Consider the following 24807-nt stretch of genomic DNA (forward strand, 5'->3'; position numbering starts at 1 on the left):
AGAAGCTCCTCAGTTTGGAAGTAACGAGCACTGAACCAGAAGAATATCAACAACTCGACGAGGATGCCCCCACTCTTCCCATCATGCTTCAATCTGCAGTAGAAGCTCTGGAAATCGAAGAGCTTCCCGAAGAGGTCAAGGTGACTGAAGTTATCACCAGGACTGGTCAAGCGAAAAAGCAGATCACGAAAAAGAAAACCATCAAGAAACGCGTCGGCCAGAAGGAGGAACACATCGAAGTGGTTACTGTTGAGCAAGACGACATGGCTCCAGAAACTACCATTACTGTCACCGAAGAGGAGGTCCCGGATTCCAAGCCAGTGGATGACAAACCTAAGCCCAAGAAGAAGAAGGTCAAGACCATCAAGACCACCGACGATTCTGACGATATCATTGAGCGACTCCTTAATCTTGAGGTACATAAAACTGAACTGGAACAGTACGAGAAAATCGACGTTGACCTACAGAAGCGTATGCGTCCTGTAGAGGAAACAACGATCGAGGAGCATCCCGAAGTCGTCGAAGAAGTCAGATCTGACTCAGGCGTAGTCAAGAAGAAGGTCGTCAAGAAGAAGATCATCAAGAAACGTGTCGGACCCAAGGAAGAGGTTACTGAGGAAGTTACCATACAGGAAGATGGCAAGCAGCCCGAAACAACGGTCACGATCAGCGAACATGAGGTACCTTACGAGGTTACAGAGCCTTTCGAGGAAGAGCTCAAACCTCTCGAAGCTGTTGTGGATGTGTATCCCGAGCCGATGGAAGCTACTCTCAAGACGAAGAGTACCAAGATTATCAAGAAAAAGACGAAAAAGCCCAAGCAGGGTGAGGCCACCAGCGAGGAAGTACCTCAGGAAGAGGTTGACGAATTGATCCTCGCACTGGCTCCCTTGGAACAACCAGTTATCGAGGAGCTTCCCGAACATGTTGAGGTCGTTGAGACTATCACCCAAGAAGGAAAACCCAAGAAGCATGTCACCAAAACTAAGATCATCAAGAAGAAGACGGCCGACAAGGTCGAGGAGGTGAAGATTGTGACTGTACAGGAAGACGATCAAGTACCAGAGACCACGGTCACAATGACTGAAGAAGAAATAGCTACTCAGATTATGCAAAGCACATCTGACGAGATGCCTATGATTGAGGTCGTCAAACCGAAGAAAAAGAAGGTTAAGACCATCCGGAAAAAGGGTGAAGATACTGATCGCATTGTCCAGAAGCTCCTCAGTTTGGAAGTCACGAGCACTGAACCAGAAGAATATCAACAACTCGACGAGGATGCCCCCACTCTTCCCATCATGCTTCAATCTGCAGTAGAAGCTCTGGAAATCGAAGAGCTTCCCGAAGAGGTCAAGGTGACTGAAGTTATCACCAGGACTGGTCAAGCGAAAAAGCAGATCACCAAAAAGAAAACCATCAAGAAACGCGTCGGCCAGAAGGAGGAACACATCGAAGTGGTCACTGTTGAGCAGGACGACATGGCTCCAGAAACTACCATTACTGTCACCGAAGAGGAGGTCCCGGATTCCAAGCCAGTGGATGACAAACCTAAGCCCAAGAAGAAGAAGGTCAAGACCATCAAGACCACCGACGATTCTGACGATATCATTGAGCGACTCCTTAATCTTGAGGTACATAAAACTGAACTGGAACAGTACGAGAAAATCGACGTTGACCTACAGAAGCGTATGCGTCCTGTAGAGGAAACAACGATCGAGGAGCATCCCGAAGTCGTCGAAGAAGTCAGATCTGACTCAGGCGTAGTCAAGAAGAAGGTCGTCAAGAAGAAGATCATCAAGAAACGTGTCGGACCCAAGGAAGAGGTTACTGAGGAAGTTACCATACAGGAAGATGGTAAGCAGCCCGAAACAACGGTCACGATCAGCGAACATGAGGTACCTTACGAGGTTACAGAGCCTTTCGAGGAAGAGCTCAAACCTCTCGAAGCTGTTGTGGATGTGTATCCCGAGCCGATGGAAGCTACTCTCAAGACGAAGAGTACCAAGATTATCAAGAAAAAGACGAAAAAGCCCAAGCAGGGTGAGGCCACCAGCGAGGAAGTACCTCAGGAAGAGGTTGACGAATTGATCCTCGCACTGGCTCCCTTGGAACAACCAGTTATCGAGGAGCTTCCCGAACATGTTGAGGTCGTTGAGACTATCACCCAAGAAGGAAAACCCAAGAAGCATGTCACCAAAACTAAGATCATCAAGAAGAAGACGGCCGACAAGGTCGAGGAGGTGAAGATTGTGACTGTGCAGGAAGACGATCAAGTACCAGAGACCACGGTCACAATGACTGAAGAAGAAATAGCTCCTCAGATTATGCAAAGCACATCTGACGAGATGCCTATGATTGAGGTCGTCAAACCGAAGAAAAAGAAGGTTAAGACCATCCGGAAAAAGGGTGAAGATACTGATCGCATTGTCCAGAAGCTCCTCAGTTTGGAAGTCACGAGCACTGAACCAGAAGAATATCAACAACTCGACGAGGATGCCCCCACTCTTCCCATCATGCTTCAATCTGCAGTAGAAGCTCTGGAAATCGAAGAGCTTCCCGAAGAGGTCAAGGTGACTGAAGTTATCACCAGGACTGGTCAAGCGAAAAAGCAGATCACCAAAAAGAAAACCATCAAGAAACGCGTCGGCCAGAAGGAGGAACACATCGAAGTGGTCACTGTTGAGCAGGACGACATGGCTCCAGAAACTACCATTACTGTCACCGAAGAGGAGGTCCCGGATTCCAAGCCAGTGGATGACAAACCTAAGCCCAAGAAGAAGAAGGTCAAGACCATCAAGACCACCGACGATTCTGACGATATCATTGAGCGACTCCTTAATCTTGAGGTACATAAAACTGAACTGGAACAGTACGAGAAAATCGACGTTGACCTACAGAAGCGTATGCGTCCTGTAGAGGAAACAACGATCGAGGAGCATCCCGAAGTCGTCGAAGAAGTCAGATCTGACTCAGGCGTAGTCAAGAAGAAGGTCGTCAAGAAGAAGATCATCAAGAAACGTGTCGGACCCAAGGAAGAGGTTACTGAGGAAGTTACCATACAGGAAGATGGCAAGCAGCCCGAAACAACGGTCACGATCAGCGAACATGAGGTACCTTACGAGGTTACAGAGCCTTTCGAGGAAGAGCTCAAACCTCTCGAAGCTGTTGTGGATGTGTATCCCGAGCCGATGGAAGCTACTCTCAAGACGAAGAGTACCAAGATTATCAAGAAAAAGACGAAAAAGCCCAAGCAGGGTGAGGCCACCAGCGAGGAAGTACCTCAGGAAGAGGTTGACGAATTGATCCTCGCACTGGCTCCCTTGGAACAACCAGTTATCGAGGAGCTTCCCGAACATGTTGAGGTCGTTGAGACTATCACCCAAGAAGGAAAACCCAAGAAGCATGTCACCAAAACTAAGATCATCAAGAAGAAGACGGCCGACAAGGTCGAGGAGGTGAAGATTGTGACTGTGCAGGAAGACGATCAAGTACCAGAGACCACGGTCACAATGACTGAAGAAGAAATAGCTCCTCAGATTATGCAAAGCACATCTGACGAGATGCCTATGATTGAGGTCGTCAAACCGAAGAAAAAGAAGGTTAAGACCATCCGGAAAAAGGGTGAAGATACTGATCGCATTGTCCAGAAGCTACTCAGTTTGGAAGTCACGAGCACTGAACCAGAACAATATCAGCAGCTCGATGAGGATGCCCCCACTCTACCCATCTTGCTTCAATCTGCAGTAGAAGCTCTGGAAATCGAAGAGCTTCCCGAAGAGGTCAAGGTGACTGAAGTTATCACCAGGACTGGTCAAGCGAAAAAGCAGATCACCAAAAAGAAAACCATCAAGAAACGCGTCGGCCAGAAGGAGGAACACATCGAAGTGGTCACTGTTGAGCAAGACGACATGGCTCCAGAAACTACCATTACTGTCACCGAAGAGGAGGTCCCGGATTCCAAGCCAGTGGATGACAAACCTAAGCCCAAGAAGAAGAAGGTCAAGACCATCAAGACCACCGACGATTCTGACGATATCATTGAGCGACTCCTTAATCTTGAGGTACATAAAACTGAACTGGAACAGTACGAGAAAATCGACGTTGACCTACAGAAGCGTATGCGTCCTGTAGAGGAAACAACGATCGAGGAGCATCCCGAAGTCGTCGAAGAAGTCAGATCTGACTCAGGCGTAGTCAAGAAGAAGGTCGTCAAGAAGAAGATCATCAAGAAACGTGTCGGACCCAAGGAAGAGGTTACTGAGGAAGTTACCATACAGGAAGATGGCAAGCAGCCCGAAACAACGGTCACGATCAGCGAACATGAGGTACCTTACGAGGTTACAGAGCCTTTCGAGGAAGAGCTCAAACCTCTCGAAGCTGTTGTGGATGTGTATCCCGTGCCGATGGAAGCTACTCTCAAGACGAAGAGTACCAAGATTATCAAGAAAAAGGTGAAAAAGCCCAAGCAGGGTGAGGCCACCAGCGAGGAAGTACCTCAGGAAGAGGTTGACGAATTGATCCTCGCACTGGCTCCCTTGGAACAACCAGTTATCGAGGAGCTTCCCGAACATGTTGAGGTCGTTGAGACTATCACCCAAGAAGGAAAACCCAAGAAGCATGTCACCAAAACTAAGATCATCAAGAAGAAGACGGCCGACAAGGTCGAGGAGGTGAAGATTGTGACTGTGCAGGAAGACGATCAAGTACCAGAGACCACGGTCACAATGACTGAAGAAGAAATAGCTCCTCAGATTATGCAAAGCACATCTGACGAGATGCCTATGATTGAGGTCGTCAAACCGAAGAAAAAGAAGGTTAAGACCATCCGGAAAAAGGGTGCAGATACAGATGATATAGTTCAAGAACTTCTGCATTCAATCATTCCTGTATCTGAAACGGAACCGTATGACCAGTCTTTGATCGAGGAGACTAAAGAACCTTTGTCAGCTGATAGTGAGCATCCGAAAACAATCAAACCAACACGAAAAGCCAAACCCAAGAAGCAGACACACACAACCACTTCACAGCTTGATACACAAGACACACTCTCACAATCATGTATTCTACCACAACCTCTGGGTAAGAGAATAGTTACGCTTTTCTTTGCATCATATTTTACTCTTTTTACGCCATTACAACATCTTACAACAATTTACCTATTATTCTAGATGCTGAAACTCACGAACACATATCTCCAGAATACATCACCACATTTGAAACATGCACAGACAACAACCAGACATTCATAAAGTCCCGAAACATTAAAATCATTAAGGAACATGGCGCAGTAATCGAAGAAACATTCGATGAGGCCGATACTCACACTATCTCTCATATGCCGTCAGAAGTTCTGATTGAGGAAATTGAAGGTAAAAATAACACAACGCAAACCATGCTTAATTTAAATTCTTTATTTTGTATGGTTAAACACTATCTGCATTGCTCACTCATTTACTTCAATTTATACCATATTTTTGTACACATTCCATGTTTTACTTTACAACATCCAATTGAAACAATACAACAACTCTTTTACTCCCAAACTAATGTATGTACTTGTCTCACAGAATCTGCACCATCATTCCACACCACACAACTCGAAGAAACACCTCAAATCGTACAGGAAGTCGCCACAAAACATAAACCCAAGAAGAAACAAACACAAACACAAGCAAACGAACAATCCGAGACTGTAACAGTTGAGGAAGTTCAACTGATTCCGGAAGATACCGAACATACCGCTGAAATACGTACGGTAGTCTCAAAGCAGGCTAAATCCAAAAAATCCAAAGTTACTGTTATTCAAGGGGTCACTGAAACTGTTGTTGCCGAAAACGACGAAGAACTGCCTTTACCAGCTCAGCTCATTCCCGCTAGCGAGCAAGCTGTTATTATTTCTGAGCTTCCAGAACAAGTGTCCGTGAAAGAAATAATTACTTTGACAGGAGAAGCGAAAAAGCAGATCACCAAAAAGAAAACCATCAAGAAACGCGTCGGCCAGAAGGAGGAACACATCGAAGTGGTCACTGTTGAGCAAGACGACATGGCTCCAGAAACTACCATTACTGTCACCGAAGAGGAGGTCCCGGATTCCAAGCCAGTGGATGACAAACCTAAGCCCAAGAAGAAGAAGGTCAAGACCATCAAGACCACCGACGATTCTGACGATATCATTGAGCGACTCCTTAATCTTGAGGTACATAAAACTGAACTGGAACAGTACGAGAAAATCGACGTTGACCTACAGAAGCGTATGCGTCCTGTAGAGGAAACAACGATCGAGGAGCATCCCGAAGTCGTCGAAGAAGTCAGATCTGACTCAGGCGTAATCAAGAAGAAGGTCGTCAAGAAGAAGATCATCAAGAAACGTGTCGGACCCAAGGAAGAGGTTACTGAGGAAGTTACCATACAGGAAGATGGCAAGCAGCCCGAAACAACGGTCACGATCAGCGAACATGGAGTACCTTACGAGGTTACAGAGCCTTTCGAGGAAGAGCTCAAACCTCTCGAAGCTGTTGTGGATGTATATCCCGAGCCGATGGAAGCTACTCTCAAGACGAAGAGTACCAAGATTATCAAGAAAAAGACGAAAAAGCCCAAGCAGGGTGAGGACACCAGCGAGGAAGTACCTCAGGAAGAGGTTGACGAATTGATCCTCGCACTAGCTCCCTTGGAACAACCAGTTATCGAGGAGCTTCCCGAACATGTTGAGGTCGTTGAGACTGTCACCCAAGAAGGAAAACCCAAGAAGCATGTCACCAAAACTAAGATCATCAAGAAGAAGACGGCCGACAAGGTCGAGGAGGTGAAGATTGTGACTGTGCAGGAAGACGATCAAGTACCAGAGACCACAGTCACAATGACTGAAGAAGAAATAGCTCCTCAGATTATGCAAAGCACATCTGACGAGATGCCTATGATTGAGGTCGTCAAACCAAAGAAAAAGAAGATCAAAACGATTAAAAAGAAGGGAGACGATACCGATGCAATTATTCAAAAGCTTCTCAATTTAGAAGTGAAGAAAACTGAGCTGGAAAAATATGAAAAAGTTGATGTTGAGTTTAAAAGCAAAACTAAACAAACTGAGGAATTCGTTATTGAAGATCATCCTGAATTTGCAGAGCTTGCCGATGCTCCCGTACAAAACGCGGTAAAGAAGATTACGAAAACGAGATCTTTGAAATCCAAGCAACCACAGGAGAGTGCAGAAATAGTTCCGATGGCACCCATGGATGAACAAGAACCAGAAGTCCATGTTGCGGAACATCCTAAATCGATTGATGACATTGATGAAATATTCGAGCAAGCTGAAGAATTTGCTTATGCGATGCCTGAAGAGCAGATGCCTATTGTTGAGGAGCTGCCAGAAGAAATTATGGTAAATGAGGTGGTTTCACTTAGCGGCAAAGTAAAGAAACAAACCACAAAAAAACGCACAGTGAAGAAGACTACAGGAGACAAACAAGAACTTGTAGAAGTGGTTACGGTTGAAGAAGAAGGCCAACAACCTGAAACAACCATCACTATCATTGAATCAGAAGTTCAGCCAGAATCCCCAACTACTACTGAGCAAAAAGACACAGAATCTATCAGCCAACCGCTGGAGCCTCGTAAGCTAAAAAAGAAGAAAGTTAAAACTATCAAAACTACGGATGAGGTTGATGACATCATTGAGAGATTACTGAACCTTGAGATAAAGAAAACCGAACTGGAACGTTATGAACGAGTAGAAGTCGAACTAAAAAAGCGTCACAAAACAATGATCGAAGAAACCTTGGAAAGGCCAGAAGCGGCAATCGCTATTTTAGAAATGATAGACTCGCCTAAACCCGAAACTGTTCGAAAGTCTTCAATCACACAGCAGCAGATGACGGAAGAGCCGAAGAAAACTGTGAAGAAAAAGAAACCAACATCTTCAACAGTTGCTGAAACTGCACAAGATCTTGCACCGCTCACGATTAAACCATTGGAAGCAACTGTAGTACCGGAGGAAATTACATTAACGGAAGATACGATGGTAAAACAAGAAGAAATGGTGCCAATTGAAACGATCACTAAAAAGAAAGCAGCTAAAAAATCTTTGCGCAAAGAGCAACCGTTAAACACGGCCGATTCATCAACTGAGGAACCTTCCTTAGCAATCAATGTTCCAGAATCGGTAGAAGAGTTTGATATTGAGCTTACAGAAACAGATGTCGTTCGAGAAGTGTTGGTAGTTGAACCGCAGCCACAAGAAGCCTACCTGGAAGAGTTTGATAGATCGTTCTTAACCTACGAAGAAAAATCGCTTAAGAAACTACAAGAACTACAAATGAAACCGGTTCCGGAGACACAAGTCGAACTTAAAAAGACGGAAAAGAAGTTGAAGAAAAAACCCAAAAAGGAACAACGTCCGGAAGAAGATGAACAGCTGCAGCGCTTGTTGAACTTAGAGGTCGAAAAGACACAACTGGAACAGTACGAAAAAATAGAGCTCGAAGGTAAACCCAAACCTGAGAAGCCTAAACTTACATTGGTGCCACAAAAAATTGAACGCAAAGAACAAAAACCTCAGAAGATGCTGATATCAGAGCCAGAAGATCAACCCCAAATGGTTAGGCTTCGAAAAGTAAAGGTACCACATCGTAAGGAAATTGAGGAAATTCTTGTGCCCAAGGTATTGCTCAAGAGTCGCATTGTCGCTGTGCAGTATCCACCAGAGGCGATGATGCCAGTCATTACTGACCTGACACCGGTCAAAGCCGTTGGTCAAATGTCGAGAATAGACGAAGAAGAAACAACTGATAAGCTGAAGAAGGTGAGGAAAATAAAAACTAGCAAAGGCAAGAAGCTGGAATTGGAAACACCAGACAGCATGGAATACGAAGAGGAAAAACCAGAAAAGGAAGAATTTGACCAGGAAGCTCACAAATATCAACGAAAACCTAAAGAAACGATTGATGACACACCAGAAGAGAAAACGCTGAAGCTTGGTAAAGGTAAGCTTAAGAAGGAAGATGATGATTTGGAGCATGTTAAACTAAAGAAAACACCAAAGAAACCAAAAGAGGATGAACCGGAAGAGCAAAAGTCCGTTAGTAAATCGAAGCAAACACCAACTGAGCTTGAAAGCGATAATAAACAGCGTCATGTTGAAAAGCCAGTATATAAACCGACTGACATACCAGACTATAGCACAGAAATGGAAGAATATAAAGCTCCCGAACCAACACCTGACGAACCGGACGAAGAGATGAAGAAAAAGCCTAAGCCCAAAAGGAAACCGGAAACGCCGGATGAAAAGGAAGTCGAACCAAAGCCTTTGGTCATGGGCAAGGGCAAGCCTAAACCTGACACTCCAGAAGATGATGTTAAGTTCAGAATTCCAGTTAGTAAGAAGGAAGACGAAGAACCAACAGACATCAAGCTGAAACCATTCACTAAACCTTCCTCCAAAGAGGAAGAACCTGATAAGGAAGCTGACAGAGAAATGGCGCTACCAGCTAGCACTGAAAAACCAGAAGAGCCTGAGGTTGACACCACTTCCCCACAGAAGCTGAAGAAAATTGTAAAGAAATCTAAACCAAAACAAAAACCAGACAGTCAAGATCGTGCAGAGGAGCCAGTTGAGGAAGAAGTGCCACAATCGGTGCCTGATGTCGCAGAAGATGTCCCCGATATCGTTCATGCCGTCGTACCCAAAACAATCATGGATGATGATTTCCAACAACCGGAAGAGTTGGACCTAACACCGAAACCGCTGGTTGATTTCGTAATAGAACAGCTTCCCGAAGAGGTCAAAGTGACACAAGTGAAAACGGAAACGGGTGCAGTCGAACAGCAAACAGTCAAGCGGCGCGTCATCAAAAAGAAGAAAGATGACAAGGAAGAGCTCATTGAGATAGTTACCGTACAGAAAGGAGATGATATTCCCGAGGCAACAGTAACAGTGACACAAGTGACCCCAGAAGACAGTAGCGCGCAGCCGGAAAGCGCGAAGCGGAAAGTTCGTATCAAGAAAACGGTTAAACCTGACACTCTGGAAGCTGACATTGAGCGATTGCTCAATCAGGAAATATCCAAAACAGAACTTGAGGTTTACGAGAAGACAGAGTTTGAGCCAACGAAGCGTGCCAAGGAAGAGCCTGTGGAGAAGCCTGTACTTCAAACAGCTGAGCCGGAAATCCCATCGCCCTCTGCGCCTCAGAAGCCGAAGGTTAAGACCAAAGCAAAGAAACAACACCAAGTCACCCCATTACAAGAAATACCTACAGAATCATTAGTTCCACTCGAACCAGCCATTGGACACGAAGCTACCCAACAGACACTCGATACCACACACACTGAAGACAGACGGCCGATCAGTAAGTATCCAACTTTATCACAGAAGACACTGCGTCTAGCAGTTGATCGATACTGGATATAGGCTAATGTTAATAACCGTTTGTGTAGTTTAAATTTACAATTATTCTTAACGTTTTGCGAGCTTTATTAAATTGAAAACAAGACAGAGCAAACCATCGACGAGATGTTTGAAACAACTACCTGCACAAACGATCGTTTGTCAATGGTTTCTTTGTTTTTATGCGTGTACATATTCTTGAACGGGATGCTTTGACACACACTAATGCCTTTCATTCTTTCAACCAACCGTAGGTGCAGACACTGTTGATTTGCAGGAAGACACGTTCGAAACGAATGAGTTTGTCGAAACTGAACCGCTGGGTGATGTTGTGCAACCGGTTGACGTACCGGAAGCAGCCCTGGAGAAGCCTGAGGTTTCGCTGAAGCCTCAGGTTACATCCGCCCCCATCGAGCAGGTACTGGACGAAACAGTGGAACAGACGGAGGTAGTAGCGGCCGAGCAACCGCAACAAGAGCAGGCAGCTACATCCGAAATTCCGTTAGTCGTTACGGAAACCCCAATCGTGAGTAAACCTATTCTTGAAGCAGCTCCAATCGAAGAAGTTCTTGAACAACAGGTTGAAGAGACGGACAATGTGCCTTCGCTGGCGCTGGATACCGTACAGGTAGCACCAAGCGATGTATCCGAGCATGCAACCGAGACTCCTACGGTGCATGGGAAACCTCTACTGGAAGCGGCCCCCGTGGATGATCAGTTTGATGTGTCCGTAGAGGAAGCCGACACCGTCGCGTCGCTGACGTTGAACGAAGAACACCTGACGCCGGTGGACGTAGCGATGGGTGCGACGGAAGTACCTTCCGTACAGAGTAAACCGACGATTGCAGCAGCCCCATCCGAATCACTTCTGGAGCAACCACTGGAAGAGACCTCAGCGGTGCAGGAGCCCCAGCTGGAGACGGAAAAGCTTGTCCCCGTGGAAGAACAGCGTGCCGAGCCAACGGAAGAAGCTCAGCTCCAACCAGCGGCCGCCGTTGAAACTGCTCCGGCCGAAGCTCCGAAGAAGGTGGTGAAGAAGGTAACGAAGGTAACGAAGAAAACTAAGAAGTCCATCGACGATGACGAGGAACTCCAGCGCTTGCTGAATCTGGAAATTGAGAAAACGCAGCTGGAACAGTACGAGAAGGTTGACGTGGATGGCAAGCCGAAGGTCAAGCCGGAGAAGGGTGAGATTGTTAAGCTAGAGCCTATTAAAATCGAACGTAAGGAACAGAAACCGATTAAACCCGAAATCACTGACACACAAGAACCACAAACAGTTAAACTGCGCAAAACCGTTGTACCAGAAAGGCGGGAAGTGGAGGAAGTCGCCGTACCGAAGGTGCTGCTCAAGAGCCGCATCGAACATGTGGAGTTTTCCGTGCAGGGACAGCAGCCTGAGATCGTGCAGCTAGACACCCGACCGGGCGTGGGTACGTTGTCGCGCATTGAGGAGGACGAAGTGGAGCGTACGAAGAAGGTTATCAAGAAGGTAAAGGTTATCAAAAAGGAAAAGCCCCAACTGGAAACGCTGGACATTGAAAAGTACGAAAAGGAACCAAAACAGGAAGAGCCCAAGGATGAAGAAAAGTCACAATACCAGCGGCAGCCAAAGGAAGCACCAAAGGATGAACCGGAAGAGCGCACGCTGCAGATGGGTAAGGGTAAGTTAAAGAAGGACGAAGAACACCACGAAGAGGTGAAGCTGAAGAAAACGCCATCCAAACCGAAGGAGGAAACTGTGGAAGAAGTAAAACCGAAGAAACAAACTCAAGAAAAACCAAAAGAAGAAGATCTGGACAACAAAAAACGAACTGTTGAAAAGCCGAAGTTCACTCCAACCGATATTCCAGACTATGAAACACCGCTGGAACCGTACGTAAAGTTGGAACCCGAGCCGGAAGAAACACCAGTGCAGGAGCCAGAAAAACCGAAAGTTCCCAAGGAACCAAAGGTACCGGAAATTCCGGAAGAACCAGAGCACAAGATTGTTCTGGGTAAGGGTAAGAAACCGGAACCGGAACCAGAAGATGAGTTCAAGTTCCGCAAACCGGTACCTACTAAACCGGAGGAAGAAAAGGAAGAGATCAAGCTGAAACCTTTCACAAAACCAACACCCGACACAGAGCCCAAAGAGCGTGACGGTGATCGTGACATGGCTTTGCCAGTGCCGAAGGACGTACCAGATGATGCAGATACAGAAACAACCAAGAAAAAGATAGTTAAAAAGGTTGTTAAAAAACCTAAGGTGCCTGCCGCGGAAGAGCCCCAACCTGAAGAGGCTGTGCAAGTGCCAGAAGCAACAGTGCCCACTGAGGTACCTGCTCCTGTAGCCGAAGAAGTCGTACCAGAACCTACCAAAGAAGTTGAGAAACCTAAGGAAGTACAAGTGGAGCAACCGAAAGAGGTGGTACTGCCACAACCGGTCGTGGAAGAGACACAAGTTCTTCCTGCCCCACAGGTGCCAGAAGAGAAACCGATCGAAACTGTACAAGAACCCACACCGGAGGTAAAACAAGAGATCCCGGTTGGAGTGCAGGAGCAGAAGGAGAAGGTAATCAAGAAGAAAGTTGTGAAAAAACCAAAGAAAAAACCTGAAGACGATGCCGAGCTGGAGCGATTGTTGAACTTGGAGGTCGAAAAAACAGAGCTGGAGACATATGAAAAGATTGACCTCGAGCCGAAACCGAAAGAAGCACCGCTGCCGGTCGAAGTGCCGGCAAAGGTGGCGGAACCGATTGTTGAAAAGCCAGCCGTTGTTGCACCGGTCGTTGAAAAAGCACAAATTATCGAAGAAATAGCTGAACCGGAGGAAGTCAGTGCTATTGCACCTGCGGAAGTGTCGAAACCAACCGAACCTGTGCCGAAACAAGTACCAGAGGAGGTTGTTACCGCTGTGCAAGAACCGGCGGTTGTTGTTCATACAGACGAACCAAAGCCCACGCCTGTGGAGCCGGAACCGGTAGAATTACCGGTTGAGCCAGCAAAGATTGAAGAGAAGAAACCGGTGGTCAAGAAGAAGGTAGTAAAGAAACCCAAGAAAGCATCTATTGAGGATGATGAACAGTTGCAGCGTCTGCTGAACATGGAAATTGAAAAGACCGAGCTTGAAAAGTACGAGAAAATCGACGTAGACATCAAGAAGCCAGAGAAGACGACTGAAACGGTTGAGGAGCCTCGCAAAGCACAGGTGGCTGAGGTTGAAGAACCTGAACCGGTAGAGGTAACACTAAAACCCAAGAAGACCGTTAAGAAGCCAGTAGAACCGGAACCAGTTGAGGCTGAGTTTAAGATTGCGAAGAAGCCACGATTACCCGAAGCTCCACAAGAAGTGGAGGAGCAAATCGTTCTGAAACCAACGCCACAGAAAACGGAAGAAACGGTAAGTGTTGAGCGAATCATCAAGATTGAGGTCGAGCAACCGGAGCCGGTCGAAGCACCGACCATTGAAGAGGTCGAAGCGGATGAACCACAGCCCGTGGAAGATCTAGAAACGGTGGAGCCAGTGGTTGAAGAGCCGTCAGAACCGGAACCGGCCCCAGTAGAAGAAATCGTACCAGTACAACCTTTGGTGGAAGAAGTACACGATGTACAGCCGATCATAGAAGACGCTGTCATTGAGGCGCTGTCGGAGGAACTCCCAACGGTGGTGGAGTCGGTACCGATACAACCCATCGTGGAAGAACCGCAAACGGTGACACCACTGCGGAAAGTTTCACTCAAACCGGTTGAACCTCAGCCAGAAGCGGTGGAGAAGAAACCGATCGAGAAACCTAAGAAAAAGGTAGTTGTTACGAAGAAAAAGAAGGCAAGTATCGACGATGATTCGGAGTTGCAGCGATTGTTGAATTTGGAAATTGAAAAAACCGAACTCGAACAGTACGAACGCGTCGATGTGGATCTACGCAAGCGCGAGAAGGTAAAGGTTGAAGACCAACCACAACCGCAACAAGCGGTAGAGTCGACGATCGAACCCGAAGACAGTGCACAGGTGAAATTGCCACGAAAGAAGAGCAAACCGAAGGTGGAAACGATCGAGGAAACTGAGGTGGAGTTTAAGATCAAACCCAAAAAGCAACCTGTTGCGGAAGAAACGGTACAAGAAGCAACAGTATCATTGAAGAAACCTAAGAAGCCTGTTGCAGTTGTTGAGGAAACGGCCACTGAAGAGGTGGTTTTATTGAAACCGGCCGCTCCCCAACCGGAAACGGTGGAAGATGTGGAGGAATCGATTAAGCTGAAGCCAAAACCAGCACCATACACTACCGATGAGGCGGAAGCATCGCTTAAGATAGTGCGCGAAGCAGAACAACCCGCTGCACCAGAGCCGATCCAACCGGAACCTGTGAAGATCGAAGAGAAAAAGCCGGAAAAACCAAAGAAGAAGGTTGTTCCGAAGAAAAAGAAGGATGACGATGTTGACGAGATCACCAAGAAGCTTCTCGAAATGGAGGTGCCGAAAACTGAATTGGAAAAGTATGAAAAAATCGATTTGGACATTGTGAAACCAGCAAAGGAAACCATCGACGAGGTTACGATGGTCAAGCGCAAACCGAAAGCGAAAGCTCCTTCGGTCGAAGAGGAGGAAGAGGTAGAGACGAAGCTATCCCTGCCCCGGAAGAAACCATCGATAGCGGAACCAGAGGAGGCGGAAGCTACGTTCAAGGTGGCACGAAAGCCTTCCGCACCGCAACAGCCCGAAGACGTGGAGGCATCGATCACGATTACCAGGGAAGAAGAAGTACCGGCGGAGGAAGAGATCACCGAGCACGTTGTGGTGCGCAAACAGCGTCCCCGTCCAAAGCCTGCCTTCCGACGCGAGGTGCTGGACGAGGAGGAGGTGCGCATCAAGAAAATCAAAAAGGTACGCCAGCCGCGTCCAGTTTTCAAGGACATTGAGCCGGAAAATGTGACGTTCCGTCCAAAGCGCACCAAACACATTGAGGACATTGAGCAGGAGTTCAAGATACAGCTTGATTCGTACGCGCGCGAAGAAATTTCCATGTCCGGCCGGGTGAAGCTGCCGACACCGTACAGTTACGGTGAAGAAACCGGTGAGGCTCACATCACGATCATCAAGCAGGTGGATGAAGATGATGAGGTCGTGTATGAGGTAATCTACGACGATAGCGAGCAGGACGCGGAGGAAGAGTACCGGTACGAGGACGAAGACACCGAAAACGTCGTGATCGAGCTGCGCAGACGGCGCGAGAAGCTCGAGAACTTGATCATGCACCACGAGGAAGAAATCTCACTCGATCTGACGCAACGAAACAGATCACAGTTCACCACCACCACACACGAAGATGAATCATTCACACTGAAACAGCCCAAGAAAGTCCTACCAACATACTCAGAAGGTTTTTATCAAATTCCTATTACTTCGTTATGTTTGACACTTTCTCCTTCTCGCTCTCTTTTTCTCTCTATCTATCTATCTATCTATTTCTTTTTATTTCTACCACTTTACATTTTCTTACCTTGCTGGCGAATGGTTTTGAAGCGAAATTGTTACCTTTTCTATCGCTACCAGCTCATATTACTACGCTGATTTTCACAAGCTTCTTATCGGCCAAAGAACATTCCATCCCGTGGAATACTTTCTTCTATTACAATTACATCCTTTATCTGAAATTCTGTCACATTGCAGCACGGTGGCCAACGCCACCCTGCCCTTAGCCTGCCTAACTCTACTTCTACTCTTTTCAGCTTCAGCATTAAACAAAACATGCACACGGATGATACACGAGTTTTTGTAAAAATAAAACAGTGAAAACACTCTTAAGCAAAACCACACAGAGCATCTGCACTGCTACTACCTTCTAGGCAAAAAAAATAAACGTTGTATATTACCCTCGTTCCATTCACAACTATTGTTCCTGTGCTACTCTACTCTTCTTCCTCTATACAACACCTACTCTACATCTGTTTGTTTCCACTCTGTCTCTATCCCTTCGGAGTGAATTCTATCGTGTGGTGATTGGTTTTGAATTGAATTTTTCTCCTAGCGTTCCTGGTAGACTAGAAACGACTGCAACGATTGCTCACTATCTTACAGTACTACTACTTTTATAACAACTACCATGCCTACTTCACTTGTACACTAAAACCAAGGTTTTCTTGCATTGATACTGACAGTTTTACCTCTATGAATTCCTCTTCAATTCATTCCATGTGTATATTTCACAAACTGATACACTTTCTTTATGATTTTCGTCTTATCCGATTCACGTGATGGTTTAGAAACGGCATCGCTGAAAATTGTTCGCGAAGGTAAGCTATCTTCGTTATGGTTCGTACGAGAATTGCTACTTTATAAACTCACTTTTTGTCTGTCCATTGCAGAAGATGCCAACGACATGTACTGTATTCAGGCGGTAGAAGCCGAAAATGAAGAGGCACTACACATCGTGGAAGGAGAGAAGGTCTATGTCATCGGTGAGTACAATAGCGTAGTTGCGATAAGCAGTGTTCGAACTATTCTTAACGTCTTTTTCTTCCTTTTCTTTTTGGGGTCTTGTACGATCGATGGAACAGAACACAGCAACTCCGAATGGTGGTACGTGAAGCGTTCGTGGTGTGAAGAGCGCGGTTTCGTCCGTCGGGAATACCTGATGGATGCAGTCACCTATCCGCAGTACGTACAGAAGACATTGAACGAGAAGATTGACAAGCTGCCGGTGTTTGAAAGGCCAGGCCCTGGCGATAAACCGCTCGCTCCGAAGATAATCGAGAAGCTGCAACCGATCACTACTCAGGATGGCTATACCGTGCAATTCGAGTGCAAGGTCGAAGGATTCCCAAGACCCTCGATTACCTGGTTCCGCCAAACGGCTGTCATTAAACCCTCGCCAGACTTCCAGATATACTACGATGATGACAACGTGGCTACCCTGATCATTCGGGAAGTGTTCCCGGAAGATGCTGGTACGTTCACGTGTGTCGCGAAGAATATTGCTGGTTTTGCGTCGAGTGCAACGGAGCTGGTCGTGGACTCGTTCAGCTCAGACCATGGTTCCGACGTTGCAACACTGTCACGCAAGAGCATGTCGCGCGAGTCCTCTTTGGCCGACATTCTCGAAGGCATTCCGCCAACCTTCTCACGCAAACCGAAGGCACAGTACGTCGATGCTGGGTCTGATGTACTGCTTGAGTGCCGTCTCGTCGCAGTGCCGGAACCGGACATTCTCTGGTACTACAACGGAGTGGAGATTGAAAGCAAGGACAACGTGCAAGTTGTCGTGGAGTCGGACATGCACATGTACTGCACGGTGGTTCACATCAAGGGTATCGACAAGGTACAGGAAGGTTCGTACCAGGTGGTCGCTCGCAACCGCGAAGGTGAATCGTCCCTGGACATCATGGTGAAGGTAAAGACCGGTGTACAGGAACCGCCCCAGATTTTGGAACCGCTCAAGAGCATGACGATCCGCCAGGGTGAGACGGTAATGCTGTCCACCCAGATCGTCGGTAATCCTGCACCGGAAGTACAGTGGTTCAAGAATGGCGTTGCTTTGGACGTAGCTACACAAACTGACCGTAACATCTACACCGTGACGCTAGTGGCACCGACACATGACAATGCTGGCGAGTACACCGTTCGAGCCAAGAACCCTGCCGGAAGCGTCGAAACAAGTGCCTTCCTTACGGTGGATGAGTCGAACGTCGGCAACCCGCAGGCTCCACTCTTCTTGGAGCGTTTCGAAGAGCAGAGTGTACCGCAAGGAGGTACAATCAAACTTCCGGCAAGGGTGACGGGTAATCCGGTACCGGAGATTCTATGGCTGCGCAACAACAACACACTGCTGCCTTCCAAACGCGTCAAGCAGGCGTACGACGGCGAAAGCATAGAGCTGTTGATCAACAATGCCGATTCGGAACAAGACTCGGGCAACTACAAGTGTATTGCTTCCAATACGATCGGCAAGGCATCGCATGGTGCGCGTGTTACAGTGGAGGTAGATAAGGTTACCTTCACGAAGAAGCTGAAGAAGACGATCACGGTGGAGGAAAGCAAAGCAGTCACGCTGGAATGCGAGACTTCGCATACCGTCTCCACCAAATGGTTCCACAACGGCAAAGAGCTCAGCGGTATGGATCATCGTATGATTGTGCAGGAGGGTAAGGTGCACAAGCTAAACATCAAGAACCCAACCATCAACGATACGGGTGTGTACCGGTGCACGGTCAAGGACCAGCAGACCGAATGTAATTTAACGGTCATCGAAGCTAAGCCTGAGTTCCTGCGTAAGCTGGAAGATATCGAAACTAAGGAGAAGGAACCCGCCGTTCTAGAGGTTGAGATTACCTCGGAAACGGCAGACGTTACGTGGTACAAGGAGGGTCGAAAGCTAGTCGAAACCACTGGCAAGTATGAGTTCGCCAAGAAGGGTAAATCACGCGTGCTGTTTGTGCGCAACACCTCAGTTCATGACGAAGGCGAGTACACCTGTGCGCTTGCCGATCAGGAATGTTCGGCGGAAGTGTCCATTATTGAGCTTCCACCAGAGATCATCAAGGCTCCACGCGATGTAACCGTGGCTCGGGGCGAAGATGCCATCTTTGAGCTAGAGCTTACGAAGGGTGATGCCCTGGTGCGTTGGTACCGCAACGAAGATGAACTGTCGTTCAATGGACACGTGCAACTGACGATCGATGGTAAGCGACAAACGCTTAAGATTAACAAGACCGTCGATTCGGACGCCGGCGAGTACACGTGCGTGGTTGGCGAACAACGGGCCAAGGCTCGGCTGACCGTCGAGAAACCGGTTGTCGATTTTGTACGACGTCTGCCAGAAGTTACTCTGACCACACGAGATAACGATGCCGTATTCACGGTGGAGCTCTCCGAGTCAGCCGATGTCGTATGGTACCGCAACAACCAGATCATTACCGCCACCAGCAAGTACGAAGTGGTTGTCGAAAAGTGCATTCGCAAACTGATCGTCAAAAACACGGTCGAAGATGATGAGGATGAGTACACGTGTACCGTGTCGAATGCTAAGACTTCTTCGAAGCTGAAGGTCGAGATTATAAAGGTTGCTCCCACGATCTTTGAGGATGGACCTCGCGCGTTCACTATCCGCAAGGATGAAGACGTTACGTTCAGCGTTAAGTTTAACGCCACGCCAAAGCCTGAAGCGGAGTGGCGCGTCAACAAGCGGGTCATCATCCCATCGGCAAAGTTCGTCTCGACTGTGACAGAAGAGACGGCTAGCTTGACGATCAAACGTGCTGCTGAGGTTGATGCTGGAGAGTTCACTCTGAAGCTAACCAACGAGTGTGGTGATGCAAGCGCCTCCTTTACGCTCGTAATCAAAAGTAAGTTTCATTTGCAAATTGTGTTTTGTTGAAAGTTTCGTGACCAAATGTTTGTGGTACCTCTGCTACAGAGCAACCGGGAGCGCCAGAAGCACCGGAAGCAACCCTCATTACGGATGACTCCATCACACTGTTCTGGAAGGCACCGAGCGACGATGGCAACAGTCCCATCACGCAATACGTGCTTGAATACCAGGAAAAGAACCAACAGAAGTAAGTACAATTAAGGCGTTACCCGACATTCCTATTTCAATTCGGGTTCTTGCTGCGTCTTTCAGGTGGACCGAGATTACAAGCATCACCGAAACGACCACGACAGTGACGAAGCTGACGAAGAATTCCGAGTACACATTCCGTGCCACAGCGGTCAACGAGGTGGGCAAGGGTCCGGCATCACCAAACTCGCCCTACTACAAGATTGTGGCACCGATTCAGAAGGAAGCTCCAACGGTAAGCGAGCACCTGAAGGATGTGCACGTTGGGCTCGGACAGTCGGTCACGCTGAGCTGTATCGTAACGGGAGTGCCCGTACCGGATGTCGCCTGGTTCCGCAATGGACAGCCGATCAAGCAAGATGTCGTATCGTACGAGAACGGCTCGGCTAAATATCAGCTCAAATCAACCACCGTGGAGAGTGGCGCCAAGTATACGTGCCGTGCAACCAACGAGGTTGGCAGTGTCGAGAGCAGCTGTCAGGTGGTGATCGAGGAAAAACCGACGCTGACGGTGGAGAAGAAGCAGATTGTGCAGAAGTTGCGTGTTGGCGACGAATGGAAGGTGATCGCCGAATTTACTGGCTATCCCGCCCCGGAACTAATCTGGCACCGAGAGGACGAGAAACTTACGTCCACGGCAGAGCATACGATTGTGACCGTCGGTCAATCATCGACCATTGTCATCTCTTCGCTGGATCGTGCGCACACGGGCAAGTATACGGTAGAAGCGCGCAATTCCGCCGGTTCAGCGACGGTCGAGCTGACGCTGAAGGTGATCGACAAGCCGAGCAAACCGGAAGGACCAATCGTTGTGCGCGAACTCAGTCCCGAGGCAGTGGTTATCGAGTGGAAGCCTCCGTCCGACGATGGTGGTCTGGAAATTTCGCAGTTCACCATCGAGAAGTGTGACGATGCGAACAAGAACGCCTGGATCAAGGTGGCGGACGTGCAGCGTAACATCAAGTCGTATTGCATCCAGAAGCTGATCGATAGCACGCAGTATCACTTCCGTGTGATTGCCCAGAATCCGGTCGGATGTTCGGAACCGTTGGAAAGTGCTACGGTCAAGATCCAGCAGACGATCGAGCCACCATCGCTACCGCGTGGTCCAATCGAAACATCCGGAATGACAAGCAACTCGTTCACGCTCATGTGGCAACCATCCGAATCGAATGGTGGCAGCAAGATCACCGAGTACGTCGTTGAGGTTAAGGAAGCGAAGAAGAAGGTGTGGAAGGTGGCCGGAACGACCAGCGCCTCGGAAACTTCGCTGCTGATCGAGAACCTAGCCATGAACAAGGCGTACGACTTCAAGATCATCGCCAAGAACAAGGTTGGCTCAAGTGAACCACTCCAGACGGTGGAAGCTATCGTTGCCGGAAAGGAAATTAGTAAGTATGGTGGGCAAGCGAATAACTCAAATGTTGGCGTTTACCTCTTAGTGCTAATGCTTCTCAAGTGACCGTGTCCTGTCCTATGTCCTGTTGGTATAGCTAGCATAACTCACCCTAGAATCAGATCGTATGTCATCAAAGCTCAACAATGATCATCTCGTAAAACATTCTACCCAAAATCTAAATCCACTGACCACCTCTCCAGCCGACTCTTAACCAAATGTAAACCAAACTTTAACACTCCACAAACTACAAGCTGCAACTAAAACCACTCACAAATCAACTCACCTTGACTAAAAACAAGTGAAACTAGCAAGTTTATAACCGTATTCTGAACACTTTCAATCAATCCAAATCGTCCCACATCTGTGTGTACATCGTGTATGTCGTGCGCCATCAACACACCAACATCAACACCAACAGCTCCACCATCAGCGCCGCGAAATCTGCGCATCACGAACGTGACCAGCAAGAGCGTGAAGCTCGAGTGGCAGCAACCGGAAACGAATGGAGGCTCAGACGTAACAGGATACATCATCGAGAAGCGACTGACAACCGCACAGCAGTGGACCAAGATCAAGACGCTCGAGTCCAACTGTCTGTCGTACTGTGTGGACAATATGAAGGAAAAGACCGAACTGTTGTTTAGGATATTTGCCGAGAATGCGGTCGGACTGAGTTCGCCAACGGTGTCGGAGAGTGTTGTGCTGAAGACACATGCCAGTAAGATACCAATATCCACACCCTATGTATTACCCTTCACTTTCTCTATGTTCTATGTGCTATCTCATCTTTTCGTCTCTATCTGCTGTCCTTGAATGAAACTTCCGTGCGACGTTAAACTCACGAATTGTCTTTCTCCCCACCCCAGCTGTTCCGTCCCCACCAACTGGTCCGTTGGAGGTACGCTACCTAGGACCCAACATTAACATCGTCGAGTGGGGCATTCCAGAGTCGGACGGTGGTGCACCGATCGAGGGCTACAACATCGCCATCCGGAACGCGAAGAAGACGATGTGGATGGAAGTTGGTCGGGTGGCGGCAGACTGTCAGTCGTTCAACATTAAGGATCTGCAGGAAAGCGAAGACTATCTAATCCGCATCATGGCTCGCAATGAGGTCGGTATCAGCGACCCGCTGGAATCGGAGGAACCGTACACTGTGCAACTTGGTGCCGGTAAGTAGCAGCTGTGAGCTTGACGACTGTTTCACTTCATAACACCCCGTGACGATCGTTACAGCACCGGACGATGTGCACGATGAAACGACGAGAGACTTCTCGGAGCCCACCGGCACTAACACGTCATCCTGGCTGCGGGAACACAACATGACGGCTGACATCAACAGCTACGCCCGCCATAAGCTGCTGAGGAGAAGCGAATACTTCTTCAAGCTGTGGGTCAACGCTAAAAATCTGTTCAAGTAGAGAGTTTGCGGCTTCGAGTGCCGCTAGAAAAAAACAGTCGTCAGCATCTTCCGCGTGCACGACGCTGACGTAGATGTATATTGCTTCTAAAACTAGACGACGATGTGTGAAGAGAGATACAATCATTATTCAAGCAATTTTGTTCATTCGGATATGGACAACACGTTCCATGCTTCTGGTAGGATCGTTCGAGTCAAACGCTATGTGTATGTGTAAATGTTGCTCAAACCGAAGATGTCTATATACGAACGTCCTGTGCTACCCTTCTGTGTCCCAGCCCCAGCAATAAGCAATCCATAACGGTCGGGGAAATCTGTAAGAATCTTCATGGAACTGTGATAAAAGAACAAGCTAGTAAAACAGCAGTAACGCTATCGGTAGAACTTATCCCAGAACCGAGGACAGAGTACTATCGCACGAAATAGAAAAATAAACAGCCCACTTGGCTGAGTGCTGATAAAGATGAAGCGAAAGTAGATGAAGAAGTACACGCACGGCCACCCATCACATTGGCCCCTATCCACAATCCCCCGCGGGGGTCACTGTGTTTGTGGGTGGTTGCGGCGTCTAACGCGTAAACGTATAAATGTAAATTACTAGAGGAAACACTCGGCCGAATTCGCCGGTACATCCCGGCAACGACACGCAGCAATACGACAGGGCATCCGCAGGATCTATCTGCTGCCCGGCTGCGTTGGAACATTTGTACTGCTTCTGGGCTACTCCGGATGAAAACTCGCGCCACCTGGTGTGGACGTCACGTATTCAGTTGCCACGTCCGAAGGGAGATAACATTGGTGCGAATGTTATCTTTCATCGGGCGGGCAGGAATTAGGGCCGGGCCTGCCAATCAAGCGAATCAGCATGGAGTAGCGAACCAAACGAGATGAACAAAAAAAAAATACTTTCTTTATCAATTTATCTATGATCTTTGATGAATTCTTTGACGACTAGCAAAAGAAAGAGTGAGAGAGAGACACATGAAGCAAATGAGCGAGAGAAAGATAATTTATTTTTAATGAATGTTTTCTATTCTATCATGTTTATATTTTCTTTCAAGAAACCAAAGCATTAGCAAGTTGAAACGATGTTTTACACTGTGTGTTAAATAAAATACAATTTTTAAAGCTATTATTCGAAACCTCGTGTATTACGCTTCAATTATAGAATCAAGAATGTAGAAGAATTGGAGCATGGATGAAGCCAACATAGAGGTGTCGAGTTAACGAAGGCAGCTTATTCCATCTCGCCATTAGTAGGCTAAGTCACCATACTAAGTATATTCGTAAGCAAAACAGTGTAATTGAACTTCCTGAGGTCATCCAACCAACCGAAGAGGTCATTCCGAAAGGGATTTCCCACAGTCGCAGCGGTACCAGTCGTCAACTGGTAAATAATTCAACCGGCAGTTGTGAAGTTACGTGATGCGCACCACTAACCTACTCCGACACATCGACCGACCCGCGATACGGTGTTGCTGCCTCTCCCTGTTGCGCAACCATCCCCAGAAGGCCCCAAAGAGGCGTGTGACCCAAATCGAAGAAGTTCAATGTCACGCACGAAATTCGAGCAAAATTCCTCGCCTACACGCGTACCGATACCGATTGATAGCAGTTGTTGCACTATTTGTACGGCACATTATCACCTCCCGGCTGGGAGTAGCGGTGGGTCTGCACGGTCTTTACCACTCCCGATGCATCATGCTCGACGCTGTTATGCGCCGTGCTAATAGTGTGGCAATTATTGCATAATGCTTCGCGATGGTTCAGACCGCCTTTTTGCGTGCAGTAAGCAACAGCCCCACTACACACACGCTAACGCCTGAAGCTGATGCGCACGGACCGTGGCACACGTAGGCGCACGGGTACGGGCTGGGCGGGTTAATCGAAAAATTTTCAATTAAATCAACAACCCTCTTAATCGGTCCAATCCCCTCACATGCTTTCTTTCAGTTTTTTTCTTCTCTGGCTAATCTGTCTACACAAGCGCGGGAAGGCCGCCTACCGTCTGTTTTGGGGTGGGCATGTTGAAAAGTGGCAGTATGTCGCTCCCACTTTGACTAAACTCAAA

At 47.7% G+C, this 24807-nt stretch overlaps 1 protein-coding gene across 1 annotated transcript in view; it reads left to right on the forward strand.

Moving 5' to 3' along the window:
• Nucleotides 1-22737, forward strand: part of LOC128715344 (titin) — a 137026-nt gene extending 114289 nt beyond the window's left edge. The window contains exons 34-45 of the mRNA XM_053810227.1: nucleotides 1146-5079; nucleotides 5169-5369; nucleotides 5568-10343; nucleotides 10636-15741; nucleotides 16625-16654; nucleotides 16727-16819; nucleotides 16919-19702; nucleotides 19774-19915; nucleotides 19981-21308; nucleotides 21735-22034; nucleotides 22183-22488; nucleotides 22553-22737. Of these exons, the coding sequence (XP_053666202.1) occupies nucleotides 1146-5079; nucleotides 5169-5369; nucleotides 5568-10343; nucleotides 10636-15741; nucleotides 16625-16654; nucleotides 16727-16819; nucleotides 16919-19702; nucleotides 19774-19915; nucleotides 19981-21308; nucleotides 21735-22034; nucleotides 22183-22488; nucleotides 22553-22737 (19185 nt within the window). The remainder of the gene's footprint in view (nucleotides 1-1145; nucleotides 5080-5168; nucleotides 5370-5567; nucleotides 10344-10635; nucleotides 15742-16624; nucleotides 16655-16726; nucleotides 16820-16918; nucleotides 19703-19773; nucleotides 19916-19980; nucleotides 21309-21734; nucleotides 22035-22182; nucleotides 22489-22552) is intronic.
• Nucleotides 22738-24807: the final 2070 nt, after the last annotated feature.

This window comes from Anopheles marshallii, chromosome 3 (genome assembly GCF_943734725.1).
Source record: "Anopheles marshallii chromosome 3, idAnoMarsDA_429_01, whole genome shotgun sequence".
Lineage (NCBI taxonomy): Eukaryota > Metazoa > Arthropoda > Insecta > Diptera > Culicidae > Anopheles > Anopheles marshallii.